Source organism: Oncorhynchus masou, chromosome 29 (genome assembly GCF_036934945.1).
Source record: "Oncorhynchus masou masou isolate Uvic2021 chromosome 29, UVic_Omas_1.1, whole genome shotgun sequence".
Lineage (NCBI taxonomy): Eukaryota > Metazoa > Chordata > Actinopteri > Salmoniformes > Salmonidae > Oncorhynchus > Oncorhynchus masou.
This window is the reverse complement of record NC_088240.1, coordinates 70144935-70162526: the sequence shown is the minus strand read 5'-3', so window position 1 is coordinate 70162526 and position 17592 is coordinate 70144935. Positions and strand designations below refer to the sequence as shown.

Genomic DNA, 17592 nt, shown 5'->3' with positions numbered 1-17592 from the left:
AAGAAAGAGAGAAGGAGAGAATTAGAGAACGCACACTTAGATTCACACAGGACACCGAATAGGACAGGAGAAGTACTCCAGATATAACAAACTGACCCTAGCCCCCCGACACATAAACTACTGCAGCATAAATACTGGAGGCTGAGACAGGAGGGGTCAGGAGACACGATGCCTTGAGGACTATCGGATTTGATTTTGTATATTCTATCTTCTTTCCGCAGAGATTCACACATGCTCAAAAGGAAAAGATTAGCAGTCAATGAGATAAATCAACATTTATTGACTTGGAAACAGATATTGCACTCTTTTCTCATGCAACATATTTCAATTACTGCATCACATTAATCCCGCAATGATAATTAGTTTAATGGATACCCTAGGCATCGTACGATGTTATAACTGACGTCGAGATTCCATCTTAATTCCCTCTAACTTTATAGAAAAAGGTTTATTCAAGAAATCTAGCAACTCCTCTCATACTGGGAGGAAAAAATAAACACATTTTCAGGCCTTAAGGGCAGTTTTATTTCAAATGTAGTACCCGGACAGAGAAAATCTAATAAACGTTTTATAGTTGCATCGTTAGGGTAAGTTAACCAAAAGTGGACACACTCCAATCAGTTTCTGAAACCATTGCCCAGACTTTGTAGACAGTTTAATAATGCTTAAACCTCATCTTTATCAAATGATCCATTAAAGGGACCACCTCAAAACCCATGTACGTCTACGTATGGGTTGTTTAAGGTGTCTAATTATATTCCCAGTATTACTTTATCAAATCTCCTAGTAGACTTCATCACATTTTCATATCTTCACAGAATCCATATGAAACGTAAAGAAATTCTTAGGTACTCACATCAACCATTCCATTTGTGTTTTCAAGGACTCTCCACAGCTACGAATCAGCTCTCCAGCGGAACCAAAACATTTACTTCTGTTTTCCAGACAGTGACCGGCCCGTCATGGGATCCTCGATGGTTCTCTAACGTCCCAGAGACCATGGCAAAATCAAGCCTCCCATAGACCTCCCACTGCTTTCTAAAATATCATCCCGCTCTCACTACCAGCCTGTGATATTCTATGGTGGTCAGTGAAGGAACGGAACTCCAAGATAACGTTATATCAAAGCTTATTATCCAAATTTTAATATCTGATTAAGCATATTTCTATATGTTACTATCCATACTTCAGATTAAGTCTCATTTCCACATTCACGCAACTCTCATATCAGTCACACAATGCTATTCCTAAACATACTTAATCAATTAGATGTTTTTTGACAATATTGTTCTTTTTTTATAACCTGCAGGATAAAAAAAAATGCTATCTCATGGTTAGTTCCTAGGATAATGCAACTCATAGATTTACATATTTCAATATACAATGCAGGTTTTAAACAATTACAGGTGCACCATACTATCTTATACTATATCATCTTAACAAGTTCACACAGATTCCGGATGTTTTAACGTTGAATGGTCAAAACTAGTTCACACAGATTCTAGATATTTAACGCTAAATGAGCAAACCCAGGGTATACCTGGCTTGCAAAATAATTGGAATTCCCCACTTCTGCGGGTCACTTAGACGGTTAAACAGAAACTTTACAGAACGCACCGATCCCCACTGTGATCAATTCAGTGTCAGGACGGCTCTAGGTCGCCTGCAACCAACCAATGATAGGTGTCTTTGAGTCGACTAACTCTCAGATCATTCCCCACTGACTCTGCCCTGTTTACGCCTCCAAGATGCCCTCCTCACACAGGAATACACACTCAGAGCATACGTAACAGAGGCTTTTCTTAGAAACTTGACTTTGCATGTTTCGCTCACCTCTTTAAAAAAAACTAAGTTCGAGATGTGGTATCCACTTGGCTCGCTGCCTCTCAGATCATGGGTGGGTCCATCTGTTCCGTTCCTGAAGTGTGGTCTCCCTGAGATCCCAAGTTTGATGGATCCCTCTTGCACGATTTAACCAGGTCGTCGGGAGCGCTCACCAAGTGAAGATTCACATCCCCATCCCATCTTCGTCTCTAAATGTGGTGGTTAATTTTTTTACTATCAAATGAGGAGAGACACACTTATCACACAAGTCAGAGTTATACTTAAACTATATCTTTATTTCTCTTATTAATAAGGGAGCAGGTCAATACAAAAATATAAAGTTAATCGATTGAGTGCTCTACGATACTGATGGTTGGTTGACAAATCACCCTCAGATGATTCGTTGAGAGCCCCGAGACGAAAGTGCAAAGGTTTTTTATAGCCAAGATACAACCCTTTCAGTATACATGATGAACAACAGACATGTGGAATGGGTCACAAGGTTAAGATTTGTATGAAAGATACTTATAATTCACAGACAGTATCTGCTGTAAAACACTTTTCTTTGTGTAGAGACCAGCGTCTGGCTCTGGGGTCGTCTCTTCCTGGTACCATATAGAACAGAAACATTAACTCATGCTCTGGAATGAGGCCCATCCTCAGTAGAACATACACAGATGAGCGTTCTAACAACCCCTTATTCTGTTGGATAAAACAACCATTTGATGCAATAAAAGTATTATAACATAATCTTGCAATTTTGCTCTCACATTTCTCTAATAATCTGTCTAGCTCATATTGTATTGTAACTGAACCACTACCGTACATTCTCTAATAATCTATCGATCTCATATTGTATTGTAACTAAACCACTACCATACATTCTCTAATAATCTTGCAGCTTATATATCATAGTGAGACTGTCCTATCTGGGTTAGGGTGACAGAGACTAATTCAGGGTGTCATACTAGGTAAACTACAGACAGTATGCCCTGCCGACAGCTATGATATAATGATAGCATGCAAAAATATTTGTTTGCACATGTCACAACCATAGACACTGATTGTGTGTGTGTGTCAGCCAGTCTGTTCTGTCCACAGAGTCCAGAGAGGCTCATAGAGTCTTACTCTGACATTTTTGGGAGGTCAGGAAAGGAAGTGGGATGTGGGAGAACTGTGGCTGAGGAATGGGAGGAACTGGGAGAGAGAGGTTGTAATGCAGTAAGTATGCGCGTGTGTGTGTGTGTGTGTGTGTGTGTGTGTGTGTGTGTGTGTGTGTGTGTGTGTGTGTGTGTGTGTGTGCATGCGTTTACACACGCGTCTGATAGTAGGACCCAAGGCATATAGCAATGATGTGATATTGCCAAAGCCTTGTGGTCTTGTACATTGCTGTTGATGTTATTCTTGCATTAATCACTGTTAAAGGGTTTTGTTTGGGACATGAGTTATGTTGTTGTGTTGTTGTCGAGATTTACTCTGCATGCATTAGTGTTGCACTGTATACCAAAACGTATGTACTTTTTACGAAACTAGAATTGTAGTTTCGGTACTTCTGTCAAATGTGCCTCACGGATCAAGCCTGTCTACCAGTGCAGCCAACCCCCCCCCCTCCCCCTGTGGTATCGTTTTGGCATTGAGTATCTTGATGGTATTGAGTATCTTGATGGTATTGAGTATTGGGATACAAAAAATTATGATATCGGGACACCACTAATTCGCAACTCAAATTCGCAATCGCAATATTTGGTATGAAATTGCACATATCTTGCAGCGCTCATTTTGCATACATTTTTTTAGACAGTTAATGAATGCTTTTCTCCATCAAATATCAAGACATATTATTTATTAATCTGTGTAGTTACTTTCTTTTCTTTTGTTTGAGCTTTTTAGTCAAACGGGTGGGGAGGACTCTGTTATTGCTTCAATTAAGGATTCTAGCTGTAAAATAAATATATTTTTTTCTTGGCAGTTTCTCCTGATTTTGTTTTTGTTTGATCCCTGTCAGAAGCCCAACTGTGTAGCGTGACTAACCCTAATCCTAACCTGGGTGAGAGAGCTGCTCTGCTCTGAGAGCTGCAAGGTGACTTCTGCAGCCTGGTCACTGTGTATGTGTAGTGATTAGAGTAGCAGCTCGTTGGGGAGTCCAATACTAAATATTTTATCTGAAAGGTAGGCTGTGGCACAACGCGACACGCTGCCTGGTCCTTTTTTTGCCCAGGGAACAAACACACTCTTTGGCAGCTGTGGAGTAGCCGGTAGGTTGCATTGTGTTTAGAGGGAATGCGTGTGTGTGTGTGTGTGTGTGTATGTAGGCACAGCAGCAATGGGGTGTGAAAGAGGCAGCAGCAGAAACAGAGTAGTATGGTTGCTGTGTTTTGATCAGAGGGATATGGAGATATAAATCTTCTAACAGAGAGAGGTAGCACTGGGACTCCACAGGGAGGGAGAGATGGAGACAGACAGAGAGATTAAATGAAGGTAGATCTAGAGGAGGAGGGGACTAGGTGGAGGGGGACAATTTTGGTACGAACAGCAGTAAATGCAGATGGAATCATTTTCCTCACTTTCATTTTTCGCTCAACCTCTTTCTCCTTTCTCTCCTCCCTCTCTCTCGGTCCCTCTCTCCTCTCAGATATGTGTCACAAAGATGTCCACACGCAGCGGCCAGGGAAAGGACTCGGTCATCACGCCCCTGGACACCATCCCTGAGGACAGGAAGGTAAGGGTTCAGCGGACACAGAGCGGTTTCGACGCTTTCGAGAAACCCGCCAGCCAGGTGAAGAGGGTGCACTCAGAGAACAATGCCTGTATCTCCTCCAAGGCCTCCTCTACTGGGAAAGAGTCTCCCAAACTGCGCCGACACTCCAGCCCCAGCTCTGTAAGTCTATACAGTAGCCTACATGCTGTATGCTACATACTGTATATAAAATACACAGCACAGTCTATAGTATACACAGTTTATTGTCTACTCACTGATCAGCAGGGATCATCATCTAGATTCAGCCGTGGGCTGATTTCTTGTTGAGCGGATGGTCGGGAGGCCGGAACATAATGACCAATAATTTGTAGACTGCAAATTGACCGAAAGAAGCCCAAACAGATATAATGCTTGACTAAAACGTGGAAATACACGGCAACAGATTTATTAAATAAAAATCACTTGTAGCTGTTTTCCTGGTGTTTTTACAGTCTTTACAGTCTAAAATGTTTAAATGGTTGTTGATTTTTTTGCTCTGAAAACTTGGGTGTCAAATGAAACCACCCACGTGCCAAATTTGGGCCGCATGCTGCCAGTTGGGGAACCCTGCTGTACAGTATATACAATACACAGTACGGTCATACAATGTATACTGTAAGGTCGATAGTATACAGTACAGACGATAGGCCTGTAGTACATTCTACTGGTTGGTACGACTATAGCATGCATTGGTTGAAGGGCAATGTTAAATTCAAATCTCCCTACCATCACATGTAAGCCAATTTGACACCCTCCCGCTTCTCGTCATGATCCGTCCGGCCATTACCGAGAACCACTATACCAGAGTCGTTAGCATTAGGGTCGTCGGAATAAAACGAGGCTACATGGACTGAATATGTTTTGTAGGTGAAACAGTTTTTATTAAATTCACAATTTATTGCTTTTTCTGGAACATTTTTGACAATGCTAACATCTTTTCAGACAAATCTCAGAGTTCTAAACCGGGTGCAACTCAGTTGCTACGCAAAAGTAGCAGCTAACTAGGAAAATGCTGGTAGCTGTAGCTAGCTAGGTTACACCGGTTGGATAAGAAGAAAAGGAAGTTAGCTAGCTAGCTACCTAGGTAATCTCAGCAAAAATAGAAACATCCTCTCACTGTCAACTGCGTTTATTTTCAGCAAACTTAACATGTGCACATTTTTGTATTAACATAACAAGATTCAACATCTGAGTCATAAACTGAACAAGTTCCACAGACATGTGACTAACATAAGTTTAATAATGTGTCCCTGAACAAAAGAGGGGTCAAAATCAAAAGTAACAGACAGTATCTGGTGTGGCCACCAGTTAAGTACTGCAGTGCATCTCCTCCTCATGGACTGCAACAGATTCGCCAGTTCATGCTGTGAGTTGTTACCCCACTCTTCCACCAAGGCACCTGCAAGTTCCCAGATATTTCTGGGGGGAATGGCCCTAGCCCTCACCCTCCGATCCAAGAGGTCCCATACGGGCTCAATGGGATTGAGATCAGGACTCTTCGTTGGCCATGGCAGAACACTGACATTTCTGTCTTGCAGGAAATCAAGCACAGAATGAGCAGTATGGCTGGTGGCATTGTCATGCTGGAGGGTCATGTCAGGATGAGCGTTTTAGGAAGGGTACCACATGAGGGATGAGGATGTCTTCCCTGTAACACACAGCGTTGAGATTGCCTGCAATGACAACGAACTCAGTCCGATGATGCTGTGACACACTGCCCCAGACCATGACGGACCCTCCACCTCCAAATTGATCCCGCTCCAGAGTACAGGTCTCAATGTAATGCTCATTCCTTCGACGATAAACGCGAATACGGCAATCACCCCTTGGTTAGACAAAACCGCGAGTCATCAATGACGAGCACTTTTTGCCAGTCCTGCCTGGTCCAGCGACGGTGGGTTTTTGCCCATAGGCTACGTTGTTGCTGGTGATGTCTGGTGAGGACCTGCCTTACAACAGGCCTACAAGCCCTCAGTCCAGCCTCTCTCAGCCTATTGCGGACAGTCTGAACGCTGATGGAGGGATTGTGCGTTCCTGGTGTAACTCGGGCGGTTGTTGTTGCCATCCTGTACCTGTCCCGCAGATGTGATGTTCAGATGTACCGATCCTGTGCAGGTGTTGTTACACGTGGTCTGCCACTGCGAAGATGATCAGCTATCAGTCCTGTCTCCCTGTAGCGCTGTCTTAGGCATCTCACAGTACGGACATTGCAATTTATTGCCCTGGCCACATCTGCAGTTCTCATGCCTCTTTTCAGCATGTCTAAGGTACGTTCACGCAGATGAGCAGGGACACTGGGCATCTTTCTTTTGGTGTTTTTTAGAGTCAATAGAAAGGCCTCTTTAGTGTCCTAAGTTGTCATAACTGTGACCTTAATTCCCTACTGTCTGTAAGCTGTTAGTGTCTTAACGACCGATCCACAGATGCATGTTCATTAATTGTTTATGGTTCATTGAACAAGCATGGGAAACAGTGTTTAAACCCTTTATAATGAAGATCTGTGAAGTTATTTGGAATTTTCCGAATTATCTTTGAAAGACAGTGTTTTTATATTTTGTTTATATTTATATTTTGCTATGGAAGGTCTTTCATATGGATGAACACTTGCGTGTAATCAGAGCACAAACAAATACGCTAGCGAACGTCCTTTGCTGCTGTTATAGCCACTTAGATACACCAAACGTTGAGAACTTTGTGAAAACAGCCACGCTGCTTATTTATAATACATGCACACGCCAGAACAAACTTGTCACTGTTAGAAATGAATTATGCAAATTATATTTTAGGATGAGGATGCATTAATTCAGTACGCGCCCTCCTCTGTCAATGCTATTTTCTTCTTGTCTATATGATCCAAATTTCCGCTGACTGATCAACACAGTGTTCAATCTGAGGTTGCCATCCACAAGTAAAAAAGTAGCAGGGGTGCGGGTTGCACGCAAAGCATCCAGGTAAAACAACACCAGGATCATGCTTCTGCATCCTGTGTCCAGTCAAAATGAAATGCCATGCTTGCTGACTTGGTATGTGGTAAAATGTAACTGTGTTCAACACATTGACTGTTTCAGACGTGGGAAACAAATGAACCAAGCAAGCGCAATAAACGTTTAATAAATACTGAGTGAATTAACAAAAAACATTTTGGAATGACCAAAACTGTCCATTTACATATAGTGTCAAGTTGACATACAGTTGAAGTCAACCACTCCACAAGTCAACCACTCCACAAATTTCTTGTTAACAAACTATAGTTTTGGCAAGTCGGTTAGGACATCTACTTTGTACATGACACAAATCATTTTTCCAGCAATTGTTTACAGACAGATTATTTCACTTATAATTCACTGTATCACAATTCCAGTGGGTCAGATGTTTACATACACTAAGTTAACTGTACCTTTAAACAGTTTGGAAAATTCCAGAAAATGTCATGGCTTTAGAAGCTTCTGGTAGCCTAATTGACATCATTTGAGTCAATCGGAGGTGTACCTGTGGATGTATTTCAAGGCCTACCTTCAAACTCAGTGCCTCTTTTCTTGACATCATGTGAAAATCTAAAGAGATCAACCAAAACCTCAGAAAATAATTGTAGACCTCCACAAGTCTGCTTCATCCTTGGGAGCAATTTTCAAACGCCTGAAGGTACCACGCTCATCTGTACAAACAATAGTACGCAAGTATAAACCCCATAGGACCATACAGTCATCACACCGCTCAGGAAGGAGACACATTCTGTCTCCTAGAGATGAACGTGCAAATCAATCCCAGAACAACAGCAAGGACCTTGTGAAGATGCTGGAGGAAACAGGTACAAAAGTATCTATATCCTCAGCAAAATGAGTCCTATATCGACAAAACCTGAAAGGCCGCTCAGCAAGTAAGAAGCCACTGCTCCAAAACTGCCATAAAAAAGCCAGACTACGGTTTGCAACTGCACATGGGAACAAAGATCATACTTTTTGGAGAAATGTCCTCTGGTCTGATGAAATGAAAATAGAACTGTTTGGCCATAATGACCATTGTTATGTTTGGATGAAAAATGGGGAGGCTTGCAAGCTGAAGGACACCATCCCAACCATGAAGCACGGGGTGGCAGCATCATGTTGTGGAGGTGCTTTGCTGCAGGAGGGACTGATGCACTTCACAAAATAGATGGCATCACGAGTCAGGAAAATAATGTGGATATATTGAAGCAACATCTTAAGTAATCAGTCAGGAAGTTCGTTTGGTAAGGACAACAAAGTCAAGGTATTGGAGTGGCCATTACAAAGCCCTGATCTCAATCCTATAGAACATTTGTTGGCAGAACTGAAAAAGCGTGTGCGAGAAAGGAGGCCTACTACAAACCTGACTCAGTTACACCAGCTCTGCCAAGAGGAATGGGCCACAATTCACTCAACTTAATGTGGGAAGCTTGTGGAAGGCTACCCGAAATGTTTGTCCCAAGTTTAACAATTTAAAGGCAATGCTATCACATACTAATTGAGTGTATGTAAACTTTTGACCCACTGGGAATGTGATGAAAGAAATAAAAGATTAAATAAATCATTCTCTCCACTATTATTCTGACATTTCACATTCTTAAAATAAAGTGGTGATTCCAACTGACCTAAAACAGGGAATTATTACTAGGATTAAATGTCAGGAATTGTGAGAAACTGAGTTTAAATGTATTTGGCTAAGGTGTATGTAAACCTCAGACTTCAACTGTATCTATAACAGGGTCCGTAGTGTAACGCTTAGCATCACCACGCTGGGTTTGGATTTGCCTACCGGTGTGGCTATTTTGACCATCCTCTTTCGTGTATAGTTTTTGACACCGCCATCCCCCCCCCCCTCCACACACACACACACACACACGCACACACTGTTGTACGCACAATGTGGGCTTACTTTAATATATTAGGTGTTTCTTAAAAGAGCCTTTCGGTTTCTTGGGCATCGTTGAGTGGCAAGGGACATGGAGCATGACGTGTACTGGTGCGCGCGTCTTGCTACTACAGAGGGGAGAACAGTGGAGAGACCAGCTCTCAAACTCTCGAAGAAGACGTCACTGCCCTCATCTGTCAGATGCATGTCATCCCTACGTGACAAATACATGCGATAAGTTGCACAGGTTGTAAACGATTCCTTTTCAGGAGCCACTTTCTGTCATTTGAGAAGCTAAGAAATTCTTCAAGCTGTCCCACATCTAGCTGACCAACGACCTACGCTTATTCATATTCACACAGTACATCACACACTATCAGTAGCAGTTCTGTATGTTCTGTTCCCGATCTGTGAGTACGCCCATCTAATTTCATATTTATACTGACATTTATATATGTGGGAATGTGTGCTATTTTACTGGAGTTGGACAGCTGTGTACAACATTACTAAAAACATTTGTAGCTAAAGGATTTAGAGCACCTATCCACCTGTCCGATTTGTAAATATTTATTCTTAGAAGTGTTTTGTACTTTTTCTTATAGGTGTTTCTCAGCAGTTTGTAATTTGTCACGGTGTTTGTATCAGGAGTTACTAAAATTGCTATTGACGAGCCGAAGGGTCATACAGGCTTTTTTGTTCATCGAGACCTCAGCTGTTCATCGAGACCTTGAATAATAGAATCAGGTAGAACTCGGCGTGAACAAGGAAGTCTGCATAACCCTGTAGCTATTCAAGCACAATTTTGTCCATCCTTGAATTGTATGTACAAAGTTTACTATGTCTGATGAATGTACGTTTGATTGTAAATGGTTTCTTTTGTGATAACTCACTATTGTTTACAGGTAGTGTAGTACTCGGCCTTTCTTCAGGAAACTTGAAAGTACATTTTCATGTAAATAGTTCATGCGTACATGTTGATGATTTTGTGTAGGAGGAGCTTTCTCCTTTGTCTTGTTAAAAGAGATCAGGGAAAACATTTCCAGTTTATGCCATATTGTCTTAAATGGGATTCTGTCTTTTCGCTTCTCTATAGAAATTCAGCTGTTAATATGAAATAAATACTAATAACAACGAAAAAAATCTGCTGCCATTTGTCATTATTGTGTACTTTTATTTGTATTGCTGTGTTTTGCACCAGCACACATTGCCTTAGTGTGGGGTGGTGGGGTGGAAAGAATGCATACAATACATGACCTTGTATGTGGTACAAATCACATCATTGTGGGAGCACCTCCTCGAAGAGTGTGAATTAGGCTGTTTGAAAAGGTCTGAATCCTAAGCAACCTGCCTACACATTGTTGAAAGTACAATACCAACATAGCTACTGTAGTAGGTCATGGTGGTGTGCTGGAAAACCTTGGTAGAGCATGGGTGAAGTATGCATTGTGATGCTCATGTGAATTTCAGACCAATGCCTACTTCTCACTTAAAACATTGTTTTTTGTTTGTTTTTAAATGTATCCAATACACTGTGCAGTCTATATGTACAGTCACTAATATACAGCACACAATGCTATAGCAATAACATCAGACAATAATGGGAGAAAACATCATCGAAACTCAGATTGTATTCTGTATTTGCTCGTGTTTTGTTTTGGCGTTTAAAACTCGATTTCGATGGATGTGAGGGTGCATCCGGGGGCGTGTCACCGGAATCATCCGCCTTTCAGGGGAAAAGCAGAGAAGAGGCGAAGCCTCAAAACGGACGCTTCCGTTTCCATCCGACTTCCCTCAGGCGTTTCTTTTACTCCTCCTACGTTAGGTTAAGATTGATGGTCTGAAAATGAGAAAACAAGCTCACCAGAATGTCATTTCCATTTGGTGGCTAATTGAATGTTGTTACCAGAAGACCTGTATTGCTTAATCATGTAGATTAGAAATGTTTCAAATCGTGTCCTCAATCTATTTTCATTTAGCGCAATTATTATTATTGTACACACACAATAAGATGTAATAACTATTATATTATTCTTGACTAATTGCCTGTCGGCATTTCTGTAATTTGCAATTTTTCAGTATGATTTGTTTGGGCCACAACACGCCTAACAATGTAAATTGATGTTAAGTGTAGTGTAATGTAAATGTAATGGTCCTCTTGCTTAGGCAACTATAACCATCAGCCATCTTTCCCTGCCTACTTCTCTTATCAGCATTTCATGCTGAACCACTTATATTCCAGGGATGTTCTAGTATTTCCAATAGTACATTGGTGCACAGCTCGGAGCCACAGTCCTCACGGACCACAGTCCTGCTGTCAGGTTTCAGCTCTCTCTCCCGGACATGTAATCAACCAGTTAATGCTACTGTCCAGAGTGTCCGCACACCTGGCTCACCAGATTGTAATGAATGACTTATTAAAAGCCAAGGACAAACACCTGGTGTACACTGCCCCTGCTGCCCTTGAGGACCAGAGCTCTGCACTCTTGTTGTAGAACATTAAATGGCTAATGTCAAATAACTTCAGTAGGGTCTTTAGCTCACAGTACTGTACCAGCATGGGGTAGGCAGGAAGAGACCTGAGGTATGTACCATCCACCACCAGAGGACAGAGAGAGGACAGAGAGAGGACAGAGAGGACAGAGAGGACAGAGAGAGGACAGAGAGAGGACAGAGAGAGGACAGAGAGAGGACAGAGAGGACAGAGAGAGGACAGAAAGAGGACAGAGAGAGGGGGATGGGGTCAAAGCCTAGAAACAGATATAACATAAAAGGCTGAAAGAGAAAACCCTAGATAGAATCAATTTGGTTGAACATTCATAGACGTGAAAAATGCATGAGATGTACAGTACAAGGGGCACTTAACCTGGAGGAGGAGACAGAGAGAGAGAGAGGGAGAGAGAGATACATTGAATTGAGAGAGAGAGGCAAAGCTGAACTGTAGCCCCCCAGGATCCCCACCTTACCCCTCTACCCAGAGACCTCCAACTCCTTGTTAACTGGTGGGGAAAGTGGGGGTATCCGGCCAGGTAATAGGCTCTCAGCAAATCAGGCTAGTGATGTGTCTCACCCTTAACCCTGACCTCCATTTCTCTAATAATCAACCTGTGTGCTGCTAAACCATCCACTGGAGAGCCGCTTCACACATTGACTGGCCCTGAGTACGTGTTTGTGTTGGCTCATCAGGCTGTTGGCTGAATAAACTACCCTTAGTACTCCTGTGATTGTTGGAGTTATCTTTGGGGATATATCTGGTCCTGGATCAGGACCTACTCCCTTTACTGTATAACAGACACTAGCTGAGTGTGTTTGTGTTGCAGCAGATTTCGTGTTGCAGCAGATTCCGTGTTGTAGCAGATTCCGTGTTGTAGCAGATTCCATGTTGCAGCAGATTCTGTGTTGCAGCAGATTAGGGGCGGCAGGGTAGCCTAGTGGTTAGAGCGTTGGGCTAGTAACCGGAAGGAGCTGACAAGGTACAAATCTGTCGTTCTGCCCCTGAACAGGCAGTTAACCCACTGTTCCTAGGCCATCATTGAAAATAAGAATTTGTTCTTAACTGACTTGCCTAGTTAAATAAAGATTAAAAAATTCTGTGTTGCAGCAGATTTTGTGTTGCAGCAGATTTCGTGTTGTAGCAGATTCCATGTTGCAGCAGCTTCTGTGTTGCAGCAAATGCCATGTTGCAGCAGATCCCATGTTGCAGCAGATTCCATGTTGCAGCATATCCCGTTGTTGGTCCTATCAGACCCTATAGGGGCGTTTAACAGCCCTGTATTTGGCCTGTAATAGGTTGAGATGTGTGAGCTGCCTGCAGCCAGTCCAGCTCGGTTTCACAGATACTGTTTCACTTCCTGTCATCTCCCAGGGGAATTTCTTTGTTTATTAAACCCTCAGAAATGCTTCATGGACTTATTAGTGGGGCTGCAGGAGATGACTAGATAGCAACCAGAGGGAAGAAGACACTGCTAAAAGCTGTGAGTGTGTGTTTGCATGTGTGTGCTTGTGTGCTTTTTTGCATGCGTGTGTGTGTATGTGCGTGTACATGCGTGTGTGTTTGTGTGAGCGTGTGTGCCCACACTGCCCAGAGAGAGACAGTGATGACGGGAGAACTGAGTTATTCCCCAGGGATTGTCTGGAATGTTGTTGGAGCTTTCCCTGAGCTCTCGCCTGGTCCACTCGCTCTTTAAATGATAAAACAGAGACATTACAGCAGCCAGAACCTCTAGAAGCCCCTGTATTTAAAGTATGACAATAGTAAGAGATCTCAGATATATTTTATGTCTGTCTGCCACCAGGGCTGAAATGCTATATCACTGAAAGGATTATATTGCTGTCAGTCATTGTTCTTTTCAGTTATTCTTAAAGAAAATAATGGAATGTAAGAGAAGGGCTAGAGTCTTGATGACACACAGACACATGCATGGATGCACACACACACACACACACACACACACGCACACCCTGCACTCACTCACTCACTCACTCACTCACTCACTCAGTCACTCGAATGCACACACACACACACACACACACACACACACACACACACACACACACACACACACACACACACACACACACACACACACACACACACACACACACACACACACACACACACACACACACACACACACACACACACACACACACACACACACACTTTCCTCCAGAGAAGAGTTGCTGATGGAGGTTGAGACTTTCTAGTTGAGTTCATTTTGGGCCTGATTGTCTGAGATAGACAGAGATTTTGGAGGAAGCTGAAATGTCAGGTGCAGTATGTTATGGGTAATGGGTTTTTTCTCACTCCATTTCTGTGAAGAGTTCAAGACAAATGCATGAGTGTTAATTCTCACTGTCTGTCTGTCTGTCTGTCTGTCTGTCTGTCTGTGTCTGTCTGTCTGTCTGTCTGTCTGTCTGTCTGTCTGTCTGTCTGTCTGTCTGTCTGTCTGTCTGTCTGTCTGTCTGTCTCTTTCTTTTATTTCCTTTACTGTCCCCGTATCTAAATAATTGAAAAGTGTGTCTGTAACATTAGTAAGAGTGGATCAAATCGAACAGTCCCTAAATATGACACACTATTATGAATCCGATCCAGTGGCTTGTTGTGTCCTCTGTTCTCCTGTTACCCTGTCCAGTTATTAAACCCAAATGATATGAGAGTTTATCAAAATTGTATTTGTTTTCGAATTCTTTATGGGTCTGTGTCTGAAATAAGTGTCTCTAATATGGTCATACATTTGGCAGAAGGTTAGGAAGTGCAGCTCAGCTTCCACCTCATTTTTGTGGGCAGTGTGCACATAGCCTGTCTTCTCTTGAGAGCCAGGTCTGCCTTCAGTGGCCTTAATTGATCTGACTGGTGTCACCTCTGTCACCGTCCCATGATCCTCCATGATCCTTCATGATCCCCATGGAACGCTTCGAGAGAAACATGACACGGTCAGGATTTGTTCAACCTCTATAGGACCTACCTGAGTCTGTTTTCCAATGATAGAACGGGTACCATCTTCATTCAATCATTGATAGGACCCGTCCTATATTCATTCAACAGTTGATTGTCAATACCATGCAGCCAAAACACGTTTAATAAAATGGTTGTACCTGCATAGCATACACCTTCTGCACTGTTATCTTACCAATGAACTCTAAAAATACGAAAATTAGTTAGAGAAGTGTGGAGTAGGGGTCTGAAGTGGCTTAAAAGCAATATACTCTTGAGATCTTCTGAGATGAACGAAGCACATACTACAATTTTTTTTCTTTCAATCGTGTTCGGTCCTGCTTGCTGCAGCAGTGATATTTCCTCCAGACCTTTATTACAGAGTCTCTGTGTGTGAAATCCTACACAACCCATTTCCTGGATGACTGGATGCTTTCCATCATCCAGAGTAGAAACCAGTGAAACAGACCGTGCCATTTTTCTACAGGCTGTGTGCCAGCAGGGTCAGAAGTGTCTGGTGTTACAGAGTGTTTCTGGTGTTGTTGTCTTTAGGCCTCTTGACCCAAACCACAACATCTACCGTACCATGTCCCTCCTTGTGAAATAGCACGTATTGTAGCTTTCTTAGGGTTAACATTATTGTTTCGTATCAATGCCATTACTTCAGCCAGTCTCCCAAGCGCTGTGGCGCTTCCATAGTCTACACAGATAGAAGATTGTCCCTATGGCTGCGCTCTCACTTAATACACCCAAACTGGGTCCTCTCTACTGTAATTGGTCTCTTTTCCTGACTTATGTTCTCTCTCTCTGTTTCAGCCCACAAGCCCCAAGTTCGGGAAGGCTGATTCCTATGAGAAGCTTGAGAAGCTGGGAGAAGGCTCGTACGCCACAGTATACAAAGGGAAAAGCAAGTGAGTGCCTAAACAATGTTAATATAAAGATCCAATACAGCTGTTTTTATCTCAATATCAAATACGTCATGTGTAACAATTAAATACCTTAGTGTGATTGTTTTCAGTTATTTTTTTATTTTTTTTTAAGGCTTCTGAGCAAAGCGCCATTTTTCAAGCAGTAATTTTGAACAATCTGGGAGTGGTCTGAGTGGGGAGGGGAAATGTTTAGAACTCTCTTTCTTATTGGTTAATTAACTCATTTACCGCCTGATGTCACCAGGCAGGGCAAAACTCCATCCCACCAAAATAGACTGACATTTCAGGTGGTCTTTTCAAACTGCTCTTACACTGAAAGGGCATGATAATAATTTTCAATTTCACAATATATGTATATGACCAATTGAAATGCACATAACTGTATATGACCAATTGAAATGCACATAACTGTATATGACCAATTGAAATGCACATAACTGTATATGACCAATTGAAATGCACATAACTGTATATGACCAATTGAAATGCACATAACTGTATATGACCAATTGAAATGCACATAACTGTATATGACCAATTGAAATGCACATAACTATATATGACCAACTGAAATGCACATAACTGTATATGACCAATTGAAATGCACATAACTGTATATGACCAATTGAAATGCACATAACTATATATGACCAATTGAAATGCACATAACTGTATATGACCAATTGAAATGCACATAACTGTATATGACCAACTGAAATGCACATAACTGTATATGACCAATTGAAATGCACATAACTGTATATGACCAATTGAAATGCACATAACTGTATATGACCAATTGAAATGCACATAACTGTATATGACCAATTGAAATGCACATAACTGTATATGACCAATTGAAATGCACATAACTGTATATGACCAACTGAAATGCACATAACTGTATATGACCAATTGAAATGCACATAACTGTATATGACCAATTGAAATGCACATAACTGTATATGACCAATTGAAATGCACATAACTGTATATGACCAATTGAAATGCACATAGCTGCTTGTAATCATGAAGCAGTAAAGTGGTTAAGGATAATCACAATTACTGTCCATATTCCATATTCATTTATTTTCCATATTACACTAATAACAAATATGCACTCCCCAACTATGAAATACAATTTGTTTTATTAAATCACTTTGGAATTATTTAACGATTGTTTTTAAGAGTTATTGTTTTGTTATTTTCCTTTTTTCCTGTTCATGCATAGCGGTAAAATTTCCAAGGTTCTGATAATTAAAATGTAGCAAGTGAAAATGTCATAGCCATAAATGGATTGAAATTTATTGAGGTAATTTTTCACTGTAATGAAGTTACTTTGTATGTGTTTTTCTTCACTACAATGGATTTGATTGGTGAGGTTCATTTTATTTAATCTTCTGGTCTCCTACTAAGTCTCACCTCAGTGCTCCTAAATTGCTTTTCATTGACTTACAGAAATCTACCATTCTCTCCATTCACTGCCTGCCTCATTATTGAGTCCTTTTTTCATGGGATGAAGTGTAACGTGTTGGGGTGTCTTATCTTCTTGTTGCCAGGGTGAACGGCAAGCTGGTAGCCCTGAAAGTGATTCGTCTGCAGGAGGAGGAGGGGACACCGTTCACCGCCATCAGAGAAGGTTGGTCTCTGTCACACCCTGAAGGCTACATTAGGATTAGGCTCCTGTACAGTCTAAATACTGTAGAGTTCACTTTAATTGGACTTTAAGAGTTTGAAGATACGGTTAAGTGTTGTTATTCTAGGTACTTGGGTTAAGTGGACTTGTTGTTTGTGTAATG

At 41.7% G+C, this 17592-nt stretch overlaps 1 protein-coding gene across 3 annotated transcripts in view; it reads left to right on the top strand.

The window, feature by feature from the left end:
• Positions 1 to 17592, top strand: part of LOC135520423 (cyclin-dependent kinase 14) — a 228598-nt gene that overhangs the window by 54271 nt on the left and 156735 nt on the right. For all 3 annotated transcript variants that reach the window (XR_010452375.1, XM_064945979.1, XM_064945980.1), the window contains 3 exons: positions 4457 to 4702; positions 15681 to 15775; positions 17353 to 17432. Coding sequence is in view for 2 of the 3 variants with exons in the window: in XM_064945979.1 (XP_064802051.1) it covers positions 4457 to 4702; positions 15681 to 15775; positions 17353 to 17432 (421 nt within the window). In the remaining variant the exon portion in view is untranslated. The remainder of the gene's footprint in view (positions 1 to 4456; positions 4703 to 15680; positions 15776 to 17352; positions 17433 to 17592) is intronic.